This window comes from Argentina silus (assembly GCF_951799395.1).
Source record: "Argentina silus genome assembly, chromosome: 7".
Classification (NCBI taxonomy): domain Eukaryota; kingdom Metazoa; phylum Chordata; class Actinopteri; order Argentiniformes; family Argentinidae; genus Argentina; species Argentina silus.
Window position 1 is genome coordinate 3,057,501 of NC_139661.1, and position 26,196 is coordinate 3,083,696.

Consider the following 26,196-nt stretch of genomic DNA (forward strand, 5'->3'; position numbering starts at 1 on the left):
CCTCCCACACACACACGCGTGCATACGTGCGCATACGCGCGCATACACACGCACGTGTGCGCACACACACAATTGTGCACAGACACGTGCACCCACACACTCACACACACACACACACATGTGAGCCCACACACACACACACACACACACACACACACAGATACCGAGACCTATCCCCCACCACGTGTCATGTCAGCATTTTTGAGGGATCATATGCATGCAAATGCTGGCGGTGTAATTGCATATGCAGTATATCTCAGCTCTCAAGGCAGGATGCTGTCATGTCGTGTTCCCCCCCCCACCCCTCACCCCCCCACCCCCCACCTCCCACCCCCACCCCTCCGCCCTTCCTGTTTTTGAGACCTGATTTCCATACGAACCAAAAGCTTGAGAGTAGTCATCTCATCTTCTCTATCTCTTCCCCCCCCCCCCCCCCCCCCCAACCCCATCTCCTCCTCTTCCTCCTCTCCCCTCCTCCGGTCCAGCAGGACCGATATATCAGCAGACGAATCTGACAGAAAACGCAGGCATCACTGCCAATGTCGAGTGACAAGAGAGAGGCGATGAACATCGTCTCCCCGCCTAGTGAAGTTTCCTGTAGCAGATGCTTCCCTTTTTTCAACCCCCCCACCCCCAGCCCCCCCCCCCCACCCCACCCCAGCCCCCCCCCCCCCCGTTCCCTTCTCTGACAAGTATGAAGTCTTTTCATGTGTGTGCACTGCAGTGTGGGAAGGGCTCCATCAACCGTGGGCTTCTTCTTCTTCTTCTTCTTCTTCTTCTTCTTCTTCTCGTCTCTCAGCCGAGCGCTAGTTTCTCCCTCTGCGCCTCATCAAGAGAGAGGTGAGCAGACCTCGTGCGTAACCCCCGTCTCTCGTACCCTACGCCCCCCCCCCCCGCGCTGCCCACGCGTTTGCCAGGTCAGGTACGAGAGAGAGAAAACACTTTCTCTGCAACCTTTTCCGTGGAGATCAACCCCCCCCCCCCTCCCCCCCCCAGAAAAAAGAAGGACAGCGAAACCTGGCAGTCAACGCGCTACCGGTTTGCCACGAGTCAAATTCGTATTCCTATATATTCTCTTCTGGGAATAGCGAGGAATGGGGGGGGTTGGGGGGGGGGGGGGAGGAGGTGGATTTGGCTGAACCTACCCTGCTTCCCCTTGCCAAGTTTATAGCCAAAATTATGGCACTGCAAACATGAACCATGTGTGGATGTTCCGTCTGAGGATGCCTGTGTTTGCCGGGGCTCGGCCCATGATTGATATTCACTTTGCGGCCCTTTGAAGTCATGTAAGGTTGGCTCCCCGCCTCCACACATAACACTGGTGAGAGGGCCTTCACAGTGCTGAGAGGTGTTCTGGGGTCAGAGTTGTTCTCCACCTCCTTTTTTTCTTCTTTCTCTCTCTCTCTCTCTCTCTCTCTTTCTCTCTTTCTCTCTTTCTTTCCATCGGTCGGATCTCCTCTTGGAAAACCCATACTTTTGTGGGGGGTTTTTTCCGAGAAGATTTGCGAGATGGGCAGGCGTTTACGTACTCTGCTGTGCATCCGATCGACGTGCGCGTAAAAACCCCCCCCCAAAAAAAAACGTGATTGATGATTTGAGAGATTTATGCCCTGTGTCCGTACGATTAGAACGGCGATGGCTCTTCCGATCCGGTTCAGGGTCGTTGATGGGACCGACGTCGGGCTGTCCGCTGAGACCCTCTCTCTTCATACACAGGCATCCCTAACCCCTAATAAAAATAAGCAGCTGTCAGAACATGAGTCCACAGGGATTTGTGCAGCTGCCTGGGAGACAAACATCACACACACACACACACACACACACACACACACACACACACACTCGTGCTTATGCTCCCGTGCTCGTGCTCGTGCTCACACACACGCACAGTCGCGCATGCACAAACACACTCGTATACTGTACACAAACACCAGACACACATGCACACACACACACACATATATATACTGTACATACACACACACACACACACACACACACACACACACACACACACACACTCTAGTAATGCACTGGCAGTTTGTGCAGGCATGAGATAACGTCCCAGAAGTTTTCCAAGGGCAGGAAGAGTTCTCAGACATCAGAGGGAGCAGTGTTAGCCGAGGCTGATTCATTACATGTGTTGCATCTGCCTCCTATTAAAAGGGCCCAGAGCTTTGGCTGTCTCTGTGCCTGCCTGCTTGCCTGCTTGCCTGCCTGCTTGCCTGCCTGCCACCCTCCCTCCCTCCCTGTCTGCCTGCCTGCCTCCCTCCTTGCCTGCAGACTGACAGTATCCCAGCCCCAGCCCTTTCCCCCTCCTCTACTTCTCTGCTCTGATAGCCTGCTCTCCCAGCCTCCTCACTAATCCTCAGATTAGCTCCAGTTTATGTCTGAGCCTGCAGGCCAAACCTCGGCACCGGGGCTCTACTTGTACATGCCGGGGCCTTTTAGAGTCACTGTTAGCACTGTTGCTCACCAGTCAACCCCAGTGTTTAGTCTGCTGTTCACTTGGATGTGCTGCAGTACACTCGTTGTCAAAAAAAGTCGGAGTCATTTGTCACGTTCTCATCCTCAGTTTCTAGTATTACTCACACCGTTAATTTCCCCGGTACATTTTCTGAAGCGCGTTGTTTGAGGAAAAGAGAGACATACATTTGATCGTCTTGTTATCGAGGTCTTTTCACAGTGCCTTTTAAGTGGATTGATTGCGCTGATAATTATTTTCTGATTTAATTAAAGGGAATTAAAGATTTCTCAGGTTACGTGTTAGGTGGGTGGGAGTATTATCCGGTGTCACCGTGCGACGTGTGAATGTTACACTTCCAGAAAGGACATTTCTGAGAGTGATTTATAAGAGAGAAGCATTTCCAGCAAAAACTCAATTCACCTTCCCCATTTATTCCTGTATAAGAAATATGTTTGACTTTCACTGATTTTCTATTGTTGTTGGGGGCAGTTGGTTATTGGCAAGAATAACTACCAGAATAACAGTTTGAAGGTGGTTTCTTCCATATTCAATAAGCTTTAAATTGTGCCTTTGGAAAGTATTCAGACCCCTTCACTTTTTCCACATTTTGTTGTGTTATAGACTCAATTTAAAATGGATTAAATTAAAAGAATTTGCCATCAGTCCACACACAATTCCCCCAGAATGACAAAGCGAAAACAGTTTTTTTGAAATGTCAGTAACTTTATTAAAAATTTAAATACAGAAATACCTTATGTACATAAGTATTCAGACCCTTTGCTATGACACTCTTAAAATGAGCTAAAATGCAAAAATGTCATCAACAAATCACTCAATAAGTTGAATTGAGACCATCTTAATGCAAGGATAATAGTTCATGTAATTTTGGAATTAATGTCTTTGTTTTTATAGGGTCTCTGATTTGCATAGGAATCAATTACACATTGTGTGGATCAGGTTGTCATTAACACAACAGAATCTATAACACAACAGAATGGGGAAAAAGTGAAGGGGTCTGAATACTTTCCGAAGGCACAGTAAGTCTTAAGCTACACGTGCTGTTATTTCGACATTAGTCTGGACTGAAATTCCTCTCACAGCCCTTCTTTAACAGGCGATAACAGTGTTTACGCCTATCTTATCACGACAGATTTCTGGAGGTTATAGAGTTTAGAGTCATAACTTCAAACTAAAGCCCCTTGTCTTGTTATGAAACTACTCTGGTATTTTGAAATGGATACGGCATACCTAAGGTTATTACACCATTGCGTAATGAGATAGTAAACACACTGATCCATTAGGACAACAATCTATCTTTGTCCGAATGCATTGTGAGTCTTTGATAGCATTCAGGATTATTAAATTGTTATTTATCATAATGCATTTCTTTGTTTCCAATATGGAACAGCAATGAGGCTATGCAGTATACATTCCTAATGCCATGCTATTTGTGCAAAACAACATTAAATATGAAAGAATGTGGTACTTAGCCAATGCAGATCGCTGTCATACATAATTTATTGCATCTCAGTAGATATGTATACAACCCACTCTAATGAGCATGTCCCCAGTCCCCATATGCATTTGGCATCTTTTTGAGCTATTCTTTCAATTTCCTACGGCAATATTTTTGGCACTTCCATATTTGAAATGTCTCAACACCCACAGTATTGCTGTTATGATCTCATCTCTGAAAATAATCACCGAAATAAGGAACTAACCATGCCTGAATTTATAGTCTTCTAAACGTTCCCTCAACCACCTCACCACAGGGTGAGGCCAAAACCACAACAAGAGGTCATTTGTTTGTTCTGCTTTCGCCCCTCTCTGAGTGTTCCTTATTAGAAGTCGAGGAAACTTTGACTTGCAAATAACGAAGCAGAGCTTTCAGAAAAACAAACAGCATTAAAGTGAAAGTGAATTTGAATTTGGCTCATTTCGAATGCATAACCATTTGCAGAACACGCTCCTGCTTTCAACACTAATAGTGTATGCTGGAATCAAAGCGTGTATATTTAACTTGAGGAGGGAGGGGGGGGGGGGTGTTGGAGTGTGTGTGTGTGTGGGGGGGGGGCAGGATCTGCATAATTTGCGGTGTTGACGTTGCGATGTTAAAATGTTCATTGATGTTAATGAAGTACAACACAAATCCCGAGGATCGCTCTGGCTCTCGTTCTAATAACATAACTAACATTTCAACATCATTGCCCTAATTATTGTTGTTAGTGGTGAGAAATATTTGCCTGGGATGAGGAGGAGGATGAGGAGGAGGGAGGAAGGCGTGTGCTTTAGGGCTTTGTGCTTATCAGTGCGGGACAGACACTGTTCTAATGACCCCCCCCCCCCCCCCCCCTCCTACTGACAGGTGAGGTGGGGGTGGGGGGTAGTTAGGGGGATGTGTGTCAGACCCCTCTGGGACAGGCGCTGAGGGACAGACTCCATGTTCAGGAGCAGGTGTGCCTCCCAGCTCCCTCCTGGCTCTGAGCCCCCCTCCAGCCCCACCCCCTGCTCCCCCAGGAGACATATGGTGAGAGTGATTGGAGAGGGATGGGATGAGGGGGCCGAGGGGAACCGCTACTCTACCCTAGTTCATCTGTTACAGACAGTGCCTGTGAGACATGCATGCTCTCTTGAGGGGGCACTGCTGAATTAGGCCAAGGGGGGCGTCTGTGGTTTCAGGTTGACTGGGTTGTTACTGTGCGGTTGGCAAGGGCCTCCTACTTAGCTTCATGTGCGGTGGATCATCCTCACACAAACTCATGCCAATATGGGTCATTCCTGCTCATTTGTTTGCATGCTAGGCTAGCTAGCTCGCTCATTTGTTTGCATGCTAGGCTAGCTAGCTCATTTGTTTGCATGCTAGGCTAGCTAGCTCATTTGTTTGCATACTAGACTAGCTAGTTAATTTGTTTGCATGCTAAGCTAGCTAGCTCATTTGTTTGCATGCTAGGCTAGCTAGCTCATTTTGTGGGCCCTGTTGTTGTTGTTTTAATCTCGGGAGTGACTTTTCTTATCCCGGTGTCATTGCCAAGAATAGAAGCGGCATCTTGTTTTGCAATTTCACAAGCTCATATTTGTTCCCCCTTACGAAATATGATGTAGGCCTGACTGTACTTGGAGAGAGTTATGGAGGCATTTGAGCCCTTGTATAATATGTGTACCCCGTTTTATGTGGTCATTTATTACGGGGCGTATGAATAATACATGATTAAGATGCAGTAATGGATACACTGGGACTCGTCAAAATAAAAGCAAAATCCATTTGCTCTCCCTGTAGTAAATCCACTACTTTGTCCTTGGGCTAATTTCCAACCTGGGACTTGCTTGAGGGTGGGGGATGGGGCTGTGGTGGTGGGGGTGTTTACCATTGCAGAGGAGGGAGGTGGAGGTAATGGCGAGAGGGGAGGGGTTGTGAGAGGAGGAGGAGGAGGAGGAGGTGGCAGACGAGACTTGTCAGGGGCTGAGGAACAAAGCCAGGAACTCCAGCACACTTTCTCTCTCCCCCTCTCTCTCTCTCTATCTATCTCTCTCTCTCTCTCTCTCTCTCTCTCACACACACTTCCCCCTGCCTCCAAGCAGCTGCCACTTCTGAGCCTGAAGAAAATGAAGGCAGATGAATCAATTTGGCCTGTGGCCCTAAAGTGCACTTGTCTGTGCCCCAGCCCGGGGGGGGATAATGAGCCGATAGATTGAGCCAGTGCCTCGGTGGCGCTGAGGTGCCTCCGCCGCCGCTGCCGCCTCCTCGCTGCCGGGGCCCCGCCACCTCCCCGAGCAGCGGTGGCGGCGTCTCGCTGGGTTAATGGGGGTGAGGGTCCTTTGCGCATGACACTTTTCAGAACAAATTAGAGGAAGGATCTGTATCCTTCTCAGGGCCCTCCCCCCTGCACCGCCCCTGGTCCCCCCCCCCCCCCTCCCTCCCCTCCTCCTCCCCACCCCCCTCAGCAGAGCAGAACAGTAACAGAGCAGAGCAGCCAGGCAGGAGGCCAGGGTCTGGATCAGGTAATGAGGACTGACACAGGGATGAGACTGAGGCACAACCTCCCGGAGTACATCTGACAGGTGAAGGGAGGCCAGGGAGGATGGGGAATGAGAGAGAGAGAGAGAGAGAGAGAGAGAGGTGGGTGGGCTGAAAGCTGAGGAAAGGTGGAAGACCCTCTGACGTGCAGGGCCCCGTGATGGCGAAGAGGGGGGGTGGGGGGGGGGGGGGGGGGGGGTCAAAAGAGCATGACAACAAAGCATCACCCAGCAGCCACCAGCTCCCCCCCCCCCGGCGGTGGAAGTTGATGGACGTGGGTGAGAGCCAGGTTAGCCTAGCGTGAACAGGACTCAAGACACTCCCGCTTCTGCTCTACCTAGCCCCACTGGAAACAGCGCTGCTGTTTCCATCAATGTCACAAACGGCACTTCGGAGAGGGGGTTTTATAAACCCCGCAGTGGAGTGTAAATGAGCGGGCCCAAGTCAGCACTCAACTTGGGGGAAATTAAGATGCTAGAGGGCCCTTTGAAGATAATTAAAGAGCACAGAGCGGGGGCCTCCAGAGAGAGTCCGCAGACACATTCAATACCGAGACTAATGGAGCTCATTTCCAGTGCATTATTCATGTAAAACACAGGCGTTACTTGTGTATTTTATTTATTTCTTGCTGCCTTTTTAGTTTTTTTTTTGTACACGAGCCTCGCTCGCTCGCCGCTTGAACTCAACCTGTTTAACCTTGCCCCGTGCTGCGTCTGGCGATGGCTCCGCTGTTGTAAACAAAATTAATCCACGGGACAAAGAAGCCCTTAAAACAGCTAGGCCACAGAGAGCTATTCCCCCTAGTGTACCCAGAGTGCATTTCAAAGACTTCCCATGATCCTTAAGTGCTTCGGGGAGCCGCGTTGACCTCGATCTTTGTCACCGGGCCGCCAATGAGGCCTTGGAGGAGACCCTTCCGTTCCGCCCACAAGTCCTCTACAACGTAGCCTTGCCCTTCAGTATTAGTGGGAGTCGGCAGGCGGCAGAGGCGGCCGCGGGGGGGGTGGCGGGTGGCGGGGCGGGGGGGGGGGAGTATGGATGAGAGCTGAAGGCCAATTAAGACATTTCCCTGGATGAAGAATAACCCCTTAATCACAGGGCTGTCAGGGGGTGCCAATCTCTATCAGAGAGGTGTTGGAATTCCAACCTGAATCAATTCCAGCCCTGTCCCACAGAACAACGGTTCAGAGAGGCCTCTCTCTAACAGGCTGCGTCATTAAGCTAGATGGCTAATTAGAGCCTCTCGTCTGATCAATAATCAGGGTTTGATTGCCGTCTGGGATACACAACGAGAGGCCCGGAGGAGGGTGTGCAAACACTTTTGGTTGGAAAATGTGTCAGCGCTGATGCTGGGGTAAACAACGTAATCAGTGCACCGGGCTCTCCGTGCTCCCAACAGCTTGACGTGAACCAAACCTTCCCTCCCTCCCTCCATCCCTCCCAACCTCCCTCCCTCCCTCCCTACCTCCCTTCCCTGTCTACAAGTGGTTTCTTTGTGCTCTCCTAGACATGACAAAAAAAATAAAAAAACGTAAATCATAAAGCCAGCCGTCTATTTTGAGATTCAAGAAGTGATTAGCTTGACAGTGAGTCAGAAAGAGAGAGAGAGATGGGAGGGTGGTGGGTGGGAGTCATACTGTAGGACTGTCAGTCCAACCTGATTACGACCACCTGCAGGTTCTCTCCCCCTCCTGTCTGGGTCGTGATTGCGCCGCACTCACACTCCGGGGGCCGCCACCGCTGCTGACCTCAGCCCCACGCTCCACGCCTTCGGCCAATCAGCAGGCCTGCCTGTGCCATGGCAGGATCATTCAAAGGGAACAGTGTCTATTTGGCTTGTGGCTGGTTGGGCAGAAGGGCAGACAAACAGCCAGTGCCTCGCACGGCCAGGTGGCAGCGTACAGGACCTGTCAGATTAGCTGATGACCCTTTTAATTCTACCCAGCCGGGGGCCATAATTGATATTTACCGGGAAAGGTTAATTGTAGCAGTGATCTGCTTAAATTACAGTCGAGATCTGGAGACTCAGCGAAGCCACCGTGCGCCCGCCACCGGGGACCGGCGTTTTCAAGCTGCTGCAAATGGATTACACCCTGCAGCCATCCTCCATTGTCCTGGGAGACGGGCATGTAGCGAGCTGATAGGACGCGTTGCACCTGCGGTGGGGATACCTCGCAGAGTGTGGCTTCGCCTCCCATCTGTCCGGGAAACGTGGGTCGCTGCCAATGCCCGGTGGCTCGTCTGGCCCAAGTTGTGCCAAGCCAAAAAAAGGCAACTTCATCATCCTGTCTGCCACTACCGTAGCTTATGCGCAGATGATGAACAATAATGAAATTGCTACCATAAAAACAACAATTCCAAACACGGTCACCTATTCTGCTTTCCCCCGTTCCTACTGCTGTAGATCGTTACAGTGTTACAGGTGTTACCACAATGCTATTGGTCGTGGTCTCACAGTGAACCATTTTGGTTACTGCCAGCGCTGCTTTGCATATATTCAAAATATGAACTGATACTGAGACCAGTTTCCCTTCGTGTTTACAGTGAGCTATATATGAAAGAATGGATGCTCTTTGTGTGAATGAACAACAGTTGGGATTGAAATATTGGCTGACTGACTATTGGTTTATGTTGTGTTGATCAGGTGCTGTCACATTGAGCGGGTTATGGCCATCGTTTTGTTCTGGTAATAAGGTGCCTCATGGCTGCTTTGTGTCTTCCAGGTGCTCTACTATCTTTGTGTGTCTAGGTGCTTTGTATCTGATTCTATAGTCTAAAGTTGCAGTATTTGTAGGACTCTTGAAGGCTTAAAGAGCTCCTAACAAACTGAACTCACTCTTTCTTTGTTCTGTATTTCAGGTGAAGGCTCTGACGGTTCGTCCGGTGAAGCTCAACGAGGTCGAGAACGTTGTGCCGCTGGAGATCAACCGGCCCAACAGGAGCAACTCCAAAGAGCATCTCAGTGAGGTGAGATTCAACTCCCCCCCACCCCCCGTCCTCCAGACCGGCAGACCAACAGGCTATCCAGTTTCATAGTCTCCAGGCCAATGGACTCCTCCTGAGCAGGGTGAGAGGGGAGTCTAGTGGGGGAGATGAGAGAGAGACTCTGGTGCAGTAGCTCCAGTTTCCTGCTCACACCTCATCAATCCGACTGTGTCTTTACCCAAACCCTCCTGACACACAGACAGGAAATGATTAGAGAACTTGCAAAAAAAACATGTGTCTTAGATGCTCTGCATTATTCAACGCATATGTACGGTCAAAATGTAGATGTGACCTAATGGTGTTCCGCCAGGTGGTAGCTGACCCAGAGTGCAAGGAGTTAAAGGCCTTTCCAATTACCGGCGTGCTCCCGTCCATATGCTAGCACATTTAAGAGAGAGAGTGGGTGGCATGGGGAAGTGGGGGGCAGGATGTTCGGTGCGGTTTGCGAGGATGAAATAATGCAATTTAGATACAGGGAAAGTAATGAGAATTTATGCCAAAAAAAATCCCGAGCGGCTCATTTTAAATGAATGTAGAATATGCTTCCCAACTAATGCCTGTCAACCAGGCCTCCCAAACCTCCGTAAATTCAATCAGACAGTTCATTTAGCTGACGAGAAGAAGAAGAAAAAAAAGCAGATTTGGTTCTCGGCAGAAGCGTTTCGAGGAAAAATGATGGAAAGAAAAGGTTTTTAATGAACTTATTAAATGCGTTGTTTAAAGCTATGCGGGTGGAGAAAAAAAACACACCCCTCCCCACCCACATTTTTTTCTTCTTCTTCTTCGTCTTCGCCCTCCTTTCGTAAGCCCCCTCCCCCCCCCCCGCTATTTCTCATGAATTTGTGTAAAAGGCTGTTTTTTAATGAAAAAGTCAGGAGGAAGAGGCGGGCTTGGCAGATAAAAGGGGCGATGGCGTCTGACAGCTCTGACAGGGAAATACGACAGTGGAGAGAGGGGGTAGGGGGAGCTGGTGGAAATTGCACGCTGTAATCGCCGACGGTGTTAGATATGGCATGTCTCTCTAATCTCCTGCCAAATAAATGGTGCAAAGACGCTGATCGCTGTAGCCATGCCATCCATATCTATCCATCTCTCTAAACCAGAGATAGTCTCTCTCTCCCTCTCTCCCTCTCACTCTGTCTGTCTTCTGTGTCCCACTAAGAGAAGGGCCTGCCTGGCCACTACAGGGAAGGATTTCCATAAACACTATCCACTGTCTCCCTTTCAACTCCATCAAATCTGTGCCACTGCATTGAGAGCATGCTAATTTTGGTAAAGCGCATAAACGCACATTTGATATCCACATCAAAGTGGGCCCCGCTTTAAGAGCTCTTAACTAATGATGCAGCCCCGCAAATGAGTAAAATGGATTTCTGTTGTCGGACCGCCAACGGAAATGGAGACAAATGAGAGGCTTGCCTCCCTCCCCACAGTAAAAACAGTCATGCATCAATTTGGGGGAGCCGGGGTAAAGCGCTGGGATGTGTTTGTTCATTGCCACGGTGGAGTCTTTATCTGTTTACTTTGACTAGGTAATTCCGCCCGTGGTTCAGCTGGGGCCCGGCAGAGAGCCATGCAGGGATTAGGGAAATGCGAGGGGAGATTTTCAGGCGCATCTGTGTACTGGTGGGGGAGGAAGCAGAGGGTGGCAGTACTGCCGGGGTCTCACCCACACACCCCAACCCACCCACTCCTGCTGGAGAGAGAGAGCTCTGAGGCCTGCTGGATGCAGGCCCTGTTTTCGCACAACGCTTCACGCTCCGCTGAGCCCTGATTGGCCCCCTTTCAGCTCCCGCACCTCAAAAACCAATAGTCTGGCCCGTAGGAAAACAGACAGGCCCTGCCCCTCTTGTCACCGAGCCTTTGAGGGACCGGGGGAGGGGGCGTGGAAATGGGAGAGGATTAGGGGGCGGATTTAGCAACATTTCTGTTCTCCGGGGCTGTTTAGTTAACCCTAGAATGCCGCCAGCGTCACTCCCTAACCCCCCATCCACCCCCCCAACCCCCATCCCCCCCCCCTCCCAAACTCTCTGTTCCCTCTCTGGGGCGGGTTCTTAAATCCTTTTGAAGTCCTAAGCGCTGCAGAAATCCATTGAGAGCCATGTATAATGGCTTTTAAGAGAGAGTGTTTAGCTGTATCCCGACCCCATGGCTTATGAAGCGCTGCGGCTTTAATGGATTTTTTTCTCCCCCCCCCCCCTCTTCCCTTCACCCGGACTAAATCGAATGGATTGTCCCTCATTATCATTTAAATAAGCCTCTCTTTCTACTCCAAATGCTCCAACTTGAATGAACCCTGCATAGTAAAGCTAATTCCAAATGGCCTTGGCCTCCCACCACTGACGTACACACGCACGCACGCACACATACACGCACGCACACACACACACACACACACACACACACACACCCCGACGTTTCGCGTTCGCCCCTTTGTTTCCACATATATGGCCTCCCCTCTGCCCTCCACCTCTCTCCCCTCCCCCTGATTCTGTTGGTGAGGACAGAAGGGGTGAATAGAGCGAGAATAGTCTTTTGATTCCCGCAGAGCTGACTTTCCGGTTTCGCCGTAGGACACCTCCCTAATCGCCTCCGTGGAGGGCGGCCTGAGAATCACAGGGAACAGAGGTGCTGATGAGAGCTAAAGCACAGAGCAGGTGTGGGAGGGAGAGAGAGAGAGAGAGGGGGGGGGGGGTCGCCTGGATTGGAGGTATGGACAAAATTGGTCTAGCAGAAAAGTCCCCTCCTGAGACTGTGGCAGAAATTGCCAATCGAAATGAAGGAATAAAAGAGAGAGAGAGAGTGGAAGCAGAGGGAGATTCGGAGATTGGTATTCTGACTGTGCCCTGAGTGACAGGGAGAGCAGGAGAGCACTCTCTCTCTCCCTCTCTCTCTCTCTCTCTCTCTCTCTCTCTCTCTCTCTGTTGTAGCCAGGCCTGGTTCTGAGGTACAGCCAGGATGGACTCCCTGACAGCAGCCTCATATATCAAAAGTAGCCTGTAACTACAATACCTCACTAGATTTGTGGCAGCAACATACACATAAAAACAGGTTATTAAATGTTCTTTAGTATCCTGTTATCTGACGTTATGTACGCATGCATTCCATTGAACTGTTGGAAACAATATATACATTGTTAAACTTGGAAATTAAATATTTATTTAAATATGTTTGGGTGGGGGGGGGAGGTGGGGGGGAACATGGTTCATGTCAGTTTGAAACTGAATGACTCCCATTACTTATGTATTTCGATGTTATCCCAGTCCGTTTAAAGTGAAACTGTAGCTGTCTTTTATATTCATAAATCTTTGACATAAATCACCCAAATAGAAAGGTTGCATTTTAAGGATGATGCATAGGCAACATTGGCTGTCGAGGTGGATCTGAGCTGTTGTTCAGTTTAAAAAAAAAAAAAAAAAAAAACGTTTCCAAAAATGACTTGTTTATATGTCACATACGTCGTTTTAGTAACATAGATTATGGGTTTGCTGGATACCATTCCTGTCACTTGGAGGATGTGCATATGGATGCCCAAAATTCCTCTTCCTTTCCTTTTGCACAGTCATTCATAATTCAAAACTGACATTCGTGTCTTTTTCTCCATAGTATCCCTGCAACTCCTGCTTGTATTGAGTCATCCACTCTGTACGCAGTTGTTTTGAGAAAGAGCCCCCCCGCTCTGACCCCCCCCCCCCACGTTCAAGGCCAGAATGAATGGGTGTGACGTTTTATTCCTAGCACGGGGAGTGAAAAGGTTAACGTGAATATTGATATTAAAGCGTTGCGGGCTTCATCATGTCTCTGTCAGCGGCGAACGGTCCTTAAAGGTCAACCCTGTTCTCCTTCTCTTCCTACAGAGCTCCACTCACTCGCTGTCAGGCCGCGGCTACTCGGTAAGTGACATTTTCATGCTTCATGGCTTTACGGCAGAATTACAATCTCCAACGGCCTCCTTTATGGCCCTGGCGCTCCACATTTTAATTATGTTAAATAGAGTAATGGAGAAATCATGATATTAGGGCCATTACTCCTGGGTGACTGACTGGTTAAACTGAGGGAAAGTGTCCCTGCTCTACCTTGGGTAAAAGTACCTCTTTTATTTGCACCGATCATACGTTCAGTGGTTCAGCAGTTAAAGTGTCAGCGTCTTATGTCTTTCCCCCCACCCAGTGCCTGCCAACATCGTCCGTTTGCTCAGTTGTCAGACAATACGCTTAAAAGCCTTTTTAAAGTGCTTGCATTGTTACATAAAAATCGTTTCCCCCCCCCCCCCCCCCCCCCCCCCCCCCCCCGCCCGCCCCACGAACACATATACACTTATCCTTTTTAGAAAATCCATATTGCTATTATTATGTAGTTTATGAATAGTGGAAATAGCTGCTTGTGCATTTAGAGATGGATCGAGTCGGTACTTTTCATTACCTGGCACGGAAGATGTAGAATGTGTTCTTATGTAAAGTGCTAAAGTAAAAGAGGAATGTTTGATAACGTTTTAAAATCTTGTCAGCCCAATCTTTTCATACACCGGCTCACCCGGTGTCAGCAGGAAACTATTTTTATCTCATGAAAGCCTCTGTTGCCGGCTACACGGAAGGACGTGTGTTTTCAAACCGTACGACTCTGTTCATTGACAGAAGAATGTTGATTTGATTGCAGGTCTAGGTTGTAGCGAGATTGTTTTCGGTGTCCTTTTTATCTCCGCATCAAAGAGAATTCATGAAAATATATATTTTTTTAAGCTTGTGCTACTTAGCTTTTGAGTGTCTTATGGCAATAATTATTGCAGCTTCAGTGTTATCATACAAACAAACAACATCCGTAAATGCTTTTGTCACAGTTAATCAGGGTAGTAATATCGCTAAGATAACGTCTAAAGCGCGCAACAAAGCTTAAGTTAAAAGACATTGATCTGGGTGGATTGTTCTTCTTTTTTGGGAAGTGGTGGGGGGCCGGGAGGGAGGGGGGGGGGGGGGGGGGGTCTGCTGCGTAAAATGGAACATGTCACATTCCTAGTCCCGAGTGGCTGCATACTCACAGAGAGATGAAAACAAACAAGACCTACGGAACGCTTCGGGAGCCCTTTGGCTCGAGCTGTCAGTTTGAGTTGAGCGGGTTGAGGCCCTCTCTTCAGAGAGAGAGAGAGAGAGAGAGAGATACGACGGTAACACTGAGACAGAGAGACAGACAGAGAGAGAGAGAGAGAGAGAGAGTGGCTCCTAGGAGGGAGGAGAAAAAAAAGAGAGAAAAAAAAGCAAGAAAGTGCAGGGGCAGGAAGTCTCACATTGTCAAGCTCCCTGCGTCCTTATCTGATGGTGCTATCTGTGGCGGTGCCCTCTGGGCTGCTGGTGGGCAGACTCAGGTTCTGGCTCTGGCTCTGACTCTGCTCTCAGAGGCGCTCAAGCTTCCCTGGGCCCTTATCTTCAGGTGCTCCGGGCTTTGTGGTGAGACCCAGGGGCCTCCAGGGGCCTGCCCAAAGGGCAGTGTTGTGGCTGGAGGAAGGAGGGACTGTTGGAGAGGGGGCGAGGAGGCGGGGGGGGGCGGGGGTGGAGGCCAGGCAGGCAGGCAGGCAGGCAGATAGACACACACACACACAGAGCGGCACAGATAGCAGGAACTGGGTTATCTGATGGTCAGCCCTGGGCTCTGATCGCCATCTCTTGCCCAGTTTCTCAGAACACCGTCAGGCAAGGGTAAAGGAGGAGGAGGAGGAGGAGGGAGGGGTGCTTTTATCTGTCACAAGGCACTAAGAGGTAAAAACCCAATCTCTCTTGACAGTTTGTTTTCCACTTCTATAGGGAGATAACGCCTCCTCTGTTTCCCCTCCATACGTCACCCGTACGTCACCTACGCTGCCTGCCAGGCCTGCTATATTTGAAAGGTTCATTTCAGATGGAAAAGGCAGCCTTGTTTTTCGGGCTTTCGCCTCATAAGAAATTGGAACCCTAGGAGAAAGTTGGCCATGAGAAATATATTTTTGTTTGAAAAGGAACATATTTTTTCGTATAAATGGCACAAATGTCGTTTTTTGATTTGAGTACTGGCTTTTGTATCGGGCAGCACCCCTCTTAGAACCAAACTGTTTACTGTATAAAGACACGCATGTGTAGACCATAATGCGTTTTGAATCTGTTAATGCAGAGTTCCATTAAGTTTTCATAATCCCCAAAATTGACATGACCATTTCTGAAACAGTTTGTCTATAGGATAGTGCCACTACTGGCGCTATCCAGCATTTCCAATGTTTTTCTTTTGCAGTTGATGATATTGTCTTAGCTCCAATGGAAAACCCACGGTCTTGGTGCTAATCTGTGCAACACTGGTCCGCTGAGTCAACAGGCGATATACAGCCCTGAGCAGCGCCACTATCTGTCCGAGGGGGAAAGTGGATATGGAATTGTTTATCAGGTCAAGCTTCCCTCTCCTCGTCGTACTGCTGGCTTTATTATAGTGTCTACCATGTTTGGGAGACAATATCTTGCACATTTCCTGGGCCGCTACCTGCTTGTTTTTACAGCGGAGATGGGCCCTCGGTCTGGTGATTTATCTTCCTCTCGGGGGCCCTCGATAAAACCACCAGTCCTCTGTGCCTGTGTAGATATAGGCTTTAAGAGACGGGGGGAAATGTCAAAATATCTCACTGCGACTATCTGCCGGTCCAATCTCGACTGCAGGCTCGAAACGGAGCGGAGGAGGAGACGGTTTACGGAAATAGAAGAAGAAAAAAAAACCTGCACCCATCCCCCCCCCCCCCCCCCCCTCGAGATGAAGCGATTAAGCTACCAAACCAACTGAAGGCCGAGCTAGCTTTTGTTTTTCCCTTTGCGATGAGGGTTAAGACCTTGGTCTTGTGTTTGGAATGCTGGTCGGTTTTTTGGTTGGGGGTTTTCAGCATGTTGTTAGAGGGTAAAACCTTAGCAGAGTTGTTTAGTTTAAGCTGGAGTGCTCAGAGCTTTTAGACACAGCCGTTTCCTATTACACAGACTGCTTCAGCTTATTTAATCGTATTTTACGCTGAATGAGTCTACACTCAAACAGAACCTTCTCAGAGTCATTTGTGCATTGTAAAACAACCCTGTTTAATTGATTTGGCATTCATGACCTCAGCTTTGTTCCAAATACTGACAAGGTTTTACTGACAAGGTTTTTTTTTGAAGATCTTTATCAAATACAAGGATTATGTCACTTAATTATAATAGGCACCATTAAAACCTTCATGGCTTATTTAACAAAATGACACAGACTCACAGGATTAAACGTTAAATAAATCAATTGTTATAAACCCCAGGAAGGAAATTGAGTGGAAATATACATCATTTTTAATGTGATTTTACTTCATTGTGCGCTGAACATTCCGTCACATCCTTCTCATAGATGCTTCTACGTGCCAAGATCTTGTCGAGGAAGTGCGTAGCCTTTCCCCTACATGGAACCCCACTCCACAATGTGTGTCCCTCGTATCGGCCTTTAAACTCTCCTCATTTCCCAGAACGCCCTGCGTGTGCGCCCATACTTTCTGTTGGTTTGCAGGTGTCTACATACCACTGGCCCCAGCACATGGAGAAAATTAGTAAAAGAAACCAATAGCGCAGCAGGACTGGGTTAGAACCCTGACATTGTCCAACCCTCCAGTGGGGCGGTGTCTGTCAGAGGCTCTCCATGAGGGCTGTCCGGGTTGAAAAACCTATTTGTTTATCCCTGTGTGGCGGCCTGCTTCAGAGCAGAGGCCTGCTGCTCCCCTCTCATCGGGGACCCGGGCTGTTGCCGCTAGCAACAGATAAAAATTGCTGTTAACCACAGCAGGGCCCACAACACATCAATCATGTGCACCAGATAAAGGCTTTAGGCTTTTGGGGGCCCGCTGAATGGCAGGGCTTGAAAATCCTTTTCCAGTGACTGCACACACAGCCCTATGGCGGAGACCTCCAATCATTCAGTGAGGGGAAACTTCATTTTCACCCTGGACAGCTCCGTTTTTTTGTTCTAATGGAGATGCATTAAAATCCGCGAACACAAAAGGTACTCTGGGAGAGGTCATTTGAATAAAAAGGCGACATGGTGAATTAGTGTCGGCCTGGCCCTCAGAAACCGCCGGCATAGTTCAGTTGTTCTAAATGAACTCTTAATTGCTTTTTTTTGCCACTCAGCTCTGCTCTTAAGGCTGCTTAAAAAAAGTTGGGAGTTCAGCCTCACTGCGTCCTGCACATGCCTTTAGAACTTCAATTGAGATCAATGATTGAAAACAACGTTAAACTACCCAGAGGCCCCGGGTGATATTGGGCCCTGGGTATTTCTCACTAAAGGTGACTTTAATGGTTCACTGCAGCCTTTCAACCATCCAAACTTTTATTAAAGTAGAAATATGGTAATTACCGTGGTACCCGCTAATGAGAAAGAATATACAGATAAAAAAACATTTTGATACTGAGTACATCTAATAGAATCCCCCTAACGAATCTCAGTGCTATCATTAACCACATCAGAGTGATTTAACACACTGAAACACACAGCCTCAGACGGGTAAACAAACATTTGTTTTTTTCCCAATGCAGTCGACCTCCCCCGCATCCCCCTTGGACGCCATCAGTCAGGGTTTGTCCTGGACGATGCCCCCCGACTCACACTCGACCCACTTTAAGAAATAGGGCTGTAATGTAACAAATGTAACAATGCCCGAAGGATTTGTTTACCGCTGGCTCTCCCCATTAAGTTTCATGGGGCGCTCTAGACAAATAAAGTGATCATTCTACTCTATCATATGTTACATATACCACAATCAAGCCCCAATTACATGCTACTTCCATTTATAAAAGCTCTTAACGCAGACGTGAACGCTTTAATGAGCGCCGTAATGAACGCTCAGGGTGCTTGGCAATTCTCCTAGACGTTACTGTGTTTTTTATGGCCCATTATAACATACAATTTGCATCAGCAAATTACAATGCTCGATATCATTACCCCAACCCAGACCTGACCATAAATTAAACCTCCAATTACAAACATCTATCTGCTGGGGGAGTGATTTGCTGGCTTTCTCTCCGGGGGGGAGACATGAGAGAAGCCCCCCGTGGGCTGTGGAGAAACTTCCGTGGAGGCATTCATTCCCATAATCGGCCCTGGCTTTCTTTTTTTCCCCTGCCTTCCGCTCCAACTTAAAGGCTGCATTAAAAGCTTGTTAAAAGCCCCGGTGCCATCTTGGTGGAGAGCAGGGAGAGAGAAGAAAGACTCTGATGCCAACCATCTTAACCAGGATCAGTAGCCCTACCTGCTGTCAGCTGCTGTAGACTTAGATTAGCACTGTATGTTCAGTGCTATGATGGGAGGGCTGGCCATGGATGAGTGTTGTGTTAGCATTCAAAAATCTCTCCCCCTCTCTCCCTCTCCCTCTCTCTCTCTCTCTCTCTCTCCTTCAACCTGATTATACACTGGGGGGAACATAATACATCATTGGGATTTATTACACTGCAGCTTATTAATTCAGCGCCACGAGTGTAATATTAGTCTGTGGTGTTTAAAGGCGCAGTGCCACAGACACCTCAGCGACACGACCGTCCCTTCAGGATTACACCAGTGGAAGCCATTTTAGGTCTGCCATATCAGAAGAAAAATCATTGCTCCTCTTCCATGAGAGTTAATTCTTGTGGAATATCTTAGCTAGCACCGTGCCCGGTATTGAAATATTGAAATACCAAGCTTGCCTCTCTCTCCCGAGCACGGTAACGATTGTTTTCAGGGAAACAAACAGTGAAATACCTGTGATGGGGCTGCTTTTCTCTGTAATCCACGACCTGTGGCCAACTCTTTACCACGGGAGGAAGAACAGAGGCGTTTGCAACAGATAGCTGCAGGCGCAGAGCAGACCTCCTCTACTGTGAGACAAAAGGCCCGCGGGCCTGCCGAACCCCGAGAGCTTCCACCGCCGCGTAAACAAAGCCTGAAATTAAGGAGAGCCTGGGGCGGGCAGATTTTTACACCAGAACTAAAATGTTTCTTTTATGGCCCCGGTGGATTCCGACATGGGAACGTACGACGCCTGCCTTTTTGCAGTTTCAGACTTTAAAAGTAGCGTTTGGCTTTTTCTCATCTTTTTTTTTTCTCTTTCTCCCCCCCTTCTCTCTTTCACACCTCCCGCAACACTTCTCGGGCTAATTTTAAAGGTACTAAAAACCATTCCTCGTATCCTTTTAAGGGTGTTAGGTGATATTTAATTCCTTTAACTCATTTGAGGCTTAACCTGAATGTCTTTATAATGTAAGGCTGTAACTTTTTTTCCAGCGGAGCCACAGTTCAGTGGTCGGTGGCAGCAAGGGACCATATTTAAGGTTACAAAGCGAGCGCACATGATGATAATACCACATTCCATGCACATAAACAACCCCTTGAAATTATCGTTGGCTTCTTCTCCCCCCCTAGAAGTTCGCCAGAGCCAATAATTTCCCCCCCACATAAGTGTGTGGTTCACAAAACCATACAGAAAAGTTACTAAGTAGGTCATGTTCTGCCGTTCGTCTTCTAATCACTCAACGAAACCACAATTTCTTCCATCTGAGCCCCTGAGCTGTGCTTCTGGGACTCCCGCGCCAAACACAGTCGCTCATTTGATTTTCTGTCATGTGTTTTTTCCTTCTTTCCCTTACCCCGTATCTGACAGTCGACATGCGACACCCCCTCCTCCCCTCCCCCCCCCACACCCCCCCCCGCCCATCTCCCACACCACAGAATGCCTCTCAAGGAGCAGCAGGTAAGGCGTCAGATTACAGGAGGAGTGGTATAATTATACCTCCAGCTGATCCTGCTCTGTTTATGAGGAGAAATAACTGTTAATGACAGTGTTGTGTCCTCCCCTGAGGCGGCATGGAGCACTGGCTGGGGAGGAGCCGGCTGCCTCTGTCAGCTTCGCTACACTCTATTTTGCTTTTGTGTTTTTTTTTTCTTTCTTTTTCTCTCTCTCTTCTTTCTGAGAAAAAAAACAAAACTGAAAAAAAACAAGAAGAGGCGGTTGTGGTTTGAAGGTGCGATGGCTCTGTGTCACCTCGCTCCACTGTGCTTTCGCCTTCGGGCTCACAGATGCGTTGAACAGGTACAACCCATATTTCCTGTAATGGGTGGGCGTGTGGGTTCTCGCAGCGTAGAGCAGAGCAAATAACAAGGGGACCCAGAGTTCACCCCTGTGTTCCGCCAGGCTCAGGGCTAGTTCAGCAGGAGCTGAGGGGCTCTGACCGGGCTCTGTCTCTTCCCCCCCTACGTGCTTTCACACACGACCTCGCAGATTTCTCCGCGATAGGAGAGGAGTTTGTGTTTAGATAAAGGAGCTTAATCATAATTGCATCGCCGGGTTTCCGAGCGTTTAACCAGTGGCATGGTCCCAGTAGCAGCTCCTAGTCAGCAGATGTCTGATCTCACATAAAGAGGGCTTTCACCAGCCCCTGTGTCATTATCAGTGTTATTTGACTATATGTAAATCCCCATCTATACCCTGGTGCTTATGCCTCTTGATACCCCAGACGGCAGAGAGACCTGATTTGTCTTTGTCTCTTTAAAGGCTGCACCTGTTGATACGATATGAGAGCCACCTGTTTCCCTGTCTCTTCTGTCCCACCTGACACCAAGATTTGCCTTTAACTTCTGTCTTTGAAGACATTAATGAAATAGGGTACACTCTTTTTTTCTTCACGTTCTAATATGCCAGTAACCAATTGGTCATATCCTAGATTTGTATCAATCACAATCAGTCATCTGGTTCTAAGAGTTTTTTCACGATGAAGAAAGTCACTTCATAGAATAGTTAATATTTCAATATTTTGTTCCCGGCATTTAGCCAAGTTGCTGGCATTTAGCCCCCCTCCCCTCCCCTCCCACCACCCAGTGCCCTGGTGGCAGGCCTTGAGCAGGTCTGGACATGTGGGAGATTAACCAGGCCCTGCTGTCTCAGTGGGCACTCTGACTCCCCGTGCCCAGAGAAGGCCAATCTGGTACCTAGCCTCCTGCTCCGGCGAGCCACGACAGCGGGGCATCCTGGCCCGGCCCGGCTTCATTACGCCTGCCAGATGGGCCGAGAATTAGATTCCAACTCCCACGATGGAAGGGGAGGGGGGGTGGGGGTGGGGTGGGGGGGGGTGGAGATGGAGATGGAGGTGGAGGAAGAAAGGGTGAGGGGGGGGGGGAGAAAAAAAAAGTAATGGTTTTTGTTTTCATTTACGTTGCAGGTTATTACATTTTAATGTAACACCTCTGGGACCCGGGAGCATTAAATGGCTGTTCTTGAATAATCGACACTAACTGCAAGCAAATGCTGGGGAGAAATGAAATTAGCGAGCACAGCAATTTGGCACAGTGATTATGGGCTCCTCTGAGGCAGTTCCTGATGATTTAAGAATGCTAACATTTAAGCAAGTCAGATCTCATTACTCTCCAAGGTTAAATCGAGCTGCGTCGGTGGGGAGGCAGCTGCTAGATTAGAAATAAGGTCTCTCTTTTTCCTTTTTTTTTTTTTTTTTGTTCCTGTTCCCGTCTCTTGCTTTGACACCGGCTCGTTTGGCGACTGCTTAGGGCAGAAATAAGCGAGACCCCGATGACACTTTCAAGCCAGCTTTTAATTGGATCAGTGATATTCAGTTCCTTAGCTGTAATTTGTCCTCTGCCAAAGAACATCACTGGTACTGTAGCTGTGAGCAATAAGATAGTGCTTTGCTGCTGTTCATTTTAGATGAGGCCTGTGTGTTTTTCGTTGTAGTTCTTGTCGTTGATGGAGCCTGTTTGTTACCATAGAGATACAGGCCCTTGAAAAGAACAAAATAAATGTACCTTTTTTTAATCCACTGAAGGACAATTGTTCAATAATATTTTTCATCTTGCACCATACAGGCACTTTTATACTGTATGTTTCATTCTTTGTCATTCGGTAGGCAGCTGAAACGATTTTCAAAGCAATTTCAGCCCCAGCACCTTTTGTCCACGGTTTACCTCATTCAACAATTCACATCTGTTCTCCACACAACCTTGATCCAATTAGGCGGCACGACAATGGTTTCCTCTTCCGTAAGCCAAGCTAACGTGAAAGGTTATAACAATACGGAAGCGCCTTTATATTCCATTAAAGGGCGTCAGATCATTTTAAACGTGTTTACCCGCCGTTTGTATGTCACCCTGTTTCCAAGGGGATCAGGTGGGAAAGTGAAAGGCGATGAGGATAATGATGTGAGCGAAGCACGGCGGCGGATGCAGATAGATGCACTTACAGTAACGCGCTGTGATAAATCCTCCTGCTGCACTGCACCACTGAAAGTTGGAGACAGATGGGTTCGACTTTTATCTTCGGCTTCTGAAGGCAGGAGAAATCAAAATATTTGTTGCCACCGAGATGAGATTTATTTAAAGCAAGGCAGGAGCAGAAAGGTACTTTGGGGAATAGGCTGTATTAGTTTTTTTTTTCAGAGCTGTTGTTTCTATGCAAAAGGGGAAAACATTGCAAGTCAAATGTAATCATCATAACATTGGGTTATGCACCGTTCCGAATAATATTAGGTTTGTTCGCTGGCATTGCTTATCTTGCTGGTAATTTGAATCTCGCAATGCGACTAAGATTGCTGTTGTTAATCAAAACCAATCACCAACTCTGTTTTGGAATTTTTCAAACCACAGGTGTATCTCTCAGAACATCTTTAAACATGTTTTGCAAACGGAATGTATAATCTAATGGCACATGTTCAAATCAGCGACCACCGCTCCAGGCTCAAATATGGGATTTTGTTTCCTGATATTCACACACCGTAGTCATATTATGCACTATTTACCTCATGAGGATTTCTTGTGGTCAGTGGAATGTCTGGTATGGGGAACAAGGAAGCCTCTAAATTGTAACCAGGAAACTCAATATGAAACATTCATGCTTCTATTATGATTAGGAGAGATTAAGGAGTGTCTATATGCCTCTGAAAGGCCCTGTGACAGTTTGAAAGTGGATCAAGTGCCGCTTTCACAGTGGTTTTCACAAGATTTCTCATCTACCTTCTTGTAATTATTAACGTAACATTTTCACGTTTGGTAGCCTGTACTTACTACCATTTCAGTCGCCAATCTAAAAACCAAAACATGTGGAGTATTTTCTAAAGCTGTTTACTAAATGTAGAGGCAAGATCATATATCATATCTCATATGTCAGTCGAACAGCATGACAAAAAGTAATATGAGACCAAATGTTGAAATGATTTGTTGACTGAGGAACACATTGAGCAGTTCTACAGTATATGAAGCAAAAGCATACATAGCTTTCTATTTTCCAGTGTGGTTGATTGACAGAACAGAGTATTCAGATTCAACCAGCCGTCCGTACTCCCAGCCGGTGGCGTGAATCCATTTCCAAGGGAATCCATTTCGCTATCATGTTAAACCCATTTCCATATCATTTCACTATCATGTATATGTGATGGAACCCTCTTATATGGAAGATGGTATGATCTGCAGACAGATTCATACGTAATGATAAAAGATGGGTTTAGACAGGGGTACTTATTTGACAATCATTGAACTGCCATCGTGATGGATGGCAGGTGTGTGGGGGGGGGGGGGGGGGAACGCCCCACCTGCCCGACTCGTTCCGATCCCACCTATTTATTGTTTGCCGGCCTGGCTCAAGGCCTTGTCAGCCGACTGGCGGTTTAAAAAAAGAAATATCAAATTGAATTAAAATTGCTCGCTCACCCAAAACAAAGGCCCGCATGCCTTAAAGATCACACATCTGTTCCCTAACTCATTGTTGCAAAGTCAATCCCTCTCCATGCCGTAATGCGAATTATTCATGCCAGCGGGGCCACCGCATGCTTCATCATGTTAAAGTGCCCATGACATTACTGATGGAGGAGCCGTCCCTGTGCAGCCAGCTATGCTAATGCATCTGGAAGGAGACAGGAGCCTGCCCGGATGCCACTGGGAAGGGGAGAGAGAGAGAGAGAGAGAGAGAGAGAGGGAGAGATAGAAGGGCAGGAAGGAGGGCGCAGGCCTGGAGGCCTTTGCATTCGGCTCGTTGTTACTGTACTGGTCATAGGAGACTACGCTGTCTGCCGTCCACCTGACCTCTCTGCCTCTCTCTCTCTCTCTCTCTCTCTCTCTCTCTATACATATATATATATATATATATATATATATATATATATATATATATATATATATGTATCGTTATCTCTCTCTCTCTCTTTTTCTCCCTCCCTTATTCACACACACAGACACACACCAAACTCACTCACTAACACTTGTTTTGCCTCTCCTAAGCCAGGTGTGCGTTGTCACCGGAGTCACCCAGGCAGCCAGAGTACTTTGGATGCCATGTTAACCACTACTCCATAAACGGGGCCCTCTTCTATGTTCCCAAGTCCTTTAATCTCAGAGAGCTGTTTCTGAACCGCTCCCCAAGGTCTCCGTTGGCTGCAGTCTCTGTGTTTGCTGCAGTTAACAGTACCTCTGCAGTTTATCCTACATGATTTGTTTGGCTAAGGTGAAGTCAGCCAACGGCGCCGGGCACCGAAAATGAAACCCAAATTCAGCTCTCAGCTCTTGTGTAATGGAATGACACAAGGGGATCGCTGTGTACCGCTATGGGAGATTTAATGGCTTGTCGCATTGTAGCCCTGAAATTCGATAAGTGAGCTCAATTGTAGGCACAAAGAATTAACTTTGATCTTGATATTGCATGTAAAGCATTGATTTATCCGGAGAAGAAAAGACGCTGCATTGAATGGCAGGGTACCGCACATAATGGTAGGGAGAGGCCATCTTTCATCCCCATTTTTGTCATTGAGGTGTTTTGTATTCATTGCTGAGAATGCTCTGATTGATAGGGATTTCTAAGCCCGACTATCACATCTTGCATCTTTTTCTATCTGCTTCACAGATGCATGCAAATGGTGCCTCTCCCCAACTGTTATTTTCAATGTTTGTAAATCGATCTCGCAATCAGCCAGTACAATCTCTGCGAAGGTTAGACACAAAGCAAACAACCACAGAGCAGAGGAAGGGGTGGGGGGGGGGGGGGGGGGGGGGAACTATTTCCACTGTCGGTTTGCATTTAACAGCCTCGGAGGTGTGCTTTGTAAAGTCTTCTCGCCTTTTCAGAAAACCGACTTCGCGTCTATAAAAGTCCTCCACAAGATGAGCACAACTGATACTCTGGTTCCCACACGCTGTGCCTTCTGAAATTTCACAACCGATAGCGGTTACTGACAGAGAGTGGCCTGATAATCATCTCACCTGATTAGAAAGAAGAAGAAAAAGAAAAAAAAAAAGAGACGCAGTGAGAAAAAAAGCCGAGGCGAATCTGGTCTCATCCGGCATCTGAGGTTTGTGTCTCGGTTTCGATTGACATCTTTCTGGCTCGCCCTGCTATGTGCTCAACGCTCTCCTTATGAGGTGTCAAGGGCCAGGGGAAAGAACCTCGGTGGCCCCATTCACTGCCTATCTATTCTCTGTCTATGTCAATGACACTTGTACAGTACCAAAACAAAAAGGTCAGAATTCAGCCGCTGCAGTGTCGTTTAGAGATGTTCAGAGCTAGCTATCATCACGCGGTCATATCACCTGTGTAGTTTGACTCTTACTGTATGGAAGCCATGTTTTTTTTATCAGGCTTTCATCTCCCAACTCTCTACCCATGATTAATTTATGACATTTTAAGTTTTGTTTTCTGTAGATTTAATCTATGGAAACACCTACTTCTTTTACCACCTCTTTTGTCGTCTTA

At 47.8% G+C, this 26,196-nt stretch overlaps 1 protein-coding gene across 8 annotated transcripts in view; it reads left to right on the top strand.

The window, feature by feature from the left end:
* fbrsl1 (fibrosin-like 1) overlaps positions 1 to 26,196 on the top strand; it is a 233,861-nt gene that overhangs the window by 72,058 nt on the left and 135,607 nt on the right. For 7 of the 8 annotated variants that reach the window (XM_083673510.1, XM_083673504.1, XM_083673508.1 and 4 more), the window contains exons 3-4: positions 9,342 to 9,449; positions 13,325 to 13,360. In XM_083673510.1, coding sequence (XP_083529636.1) covers positions 9,342 to 9,449; positions 13,325 to 13,360 — 144 coding nt within the window. The remainder of the gene's footprint in view (positions 1 to 9,341; positions 9,450 to 13,324; positions 13,361 to 26,196) is intronic. The other variant, XM_083673507.1, reaches the window with a different exon arrangement.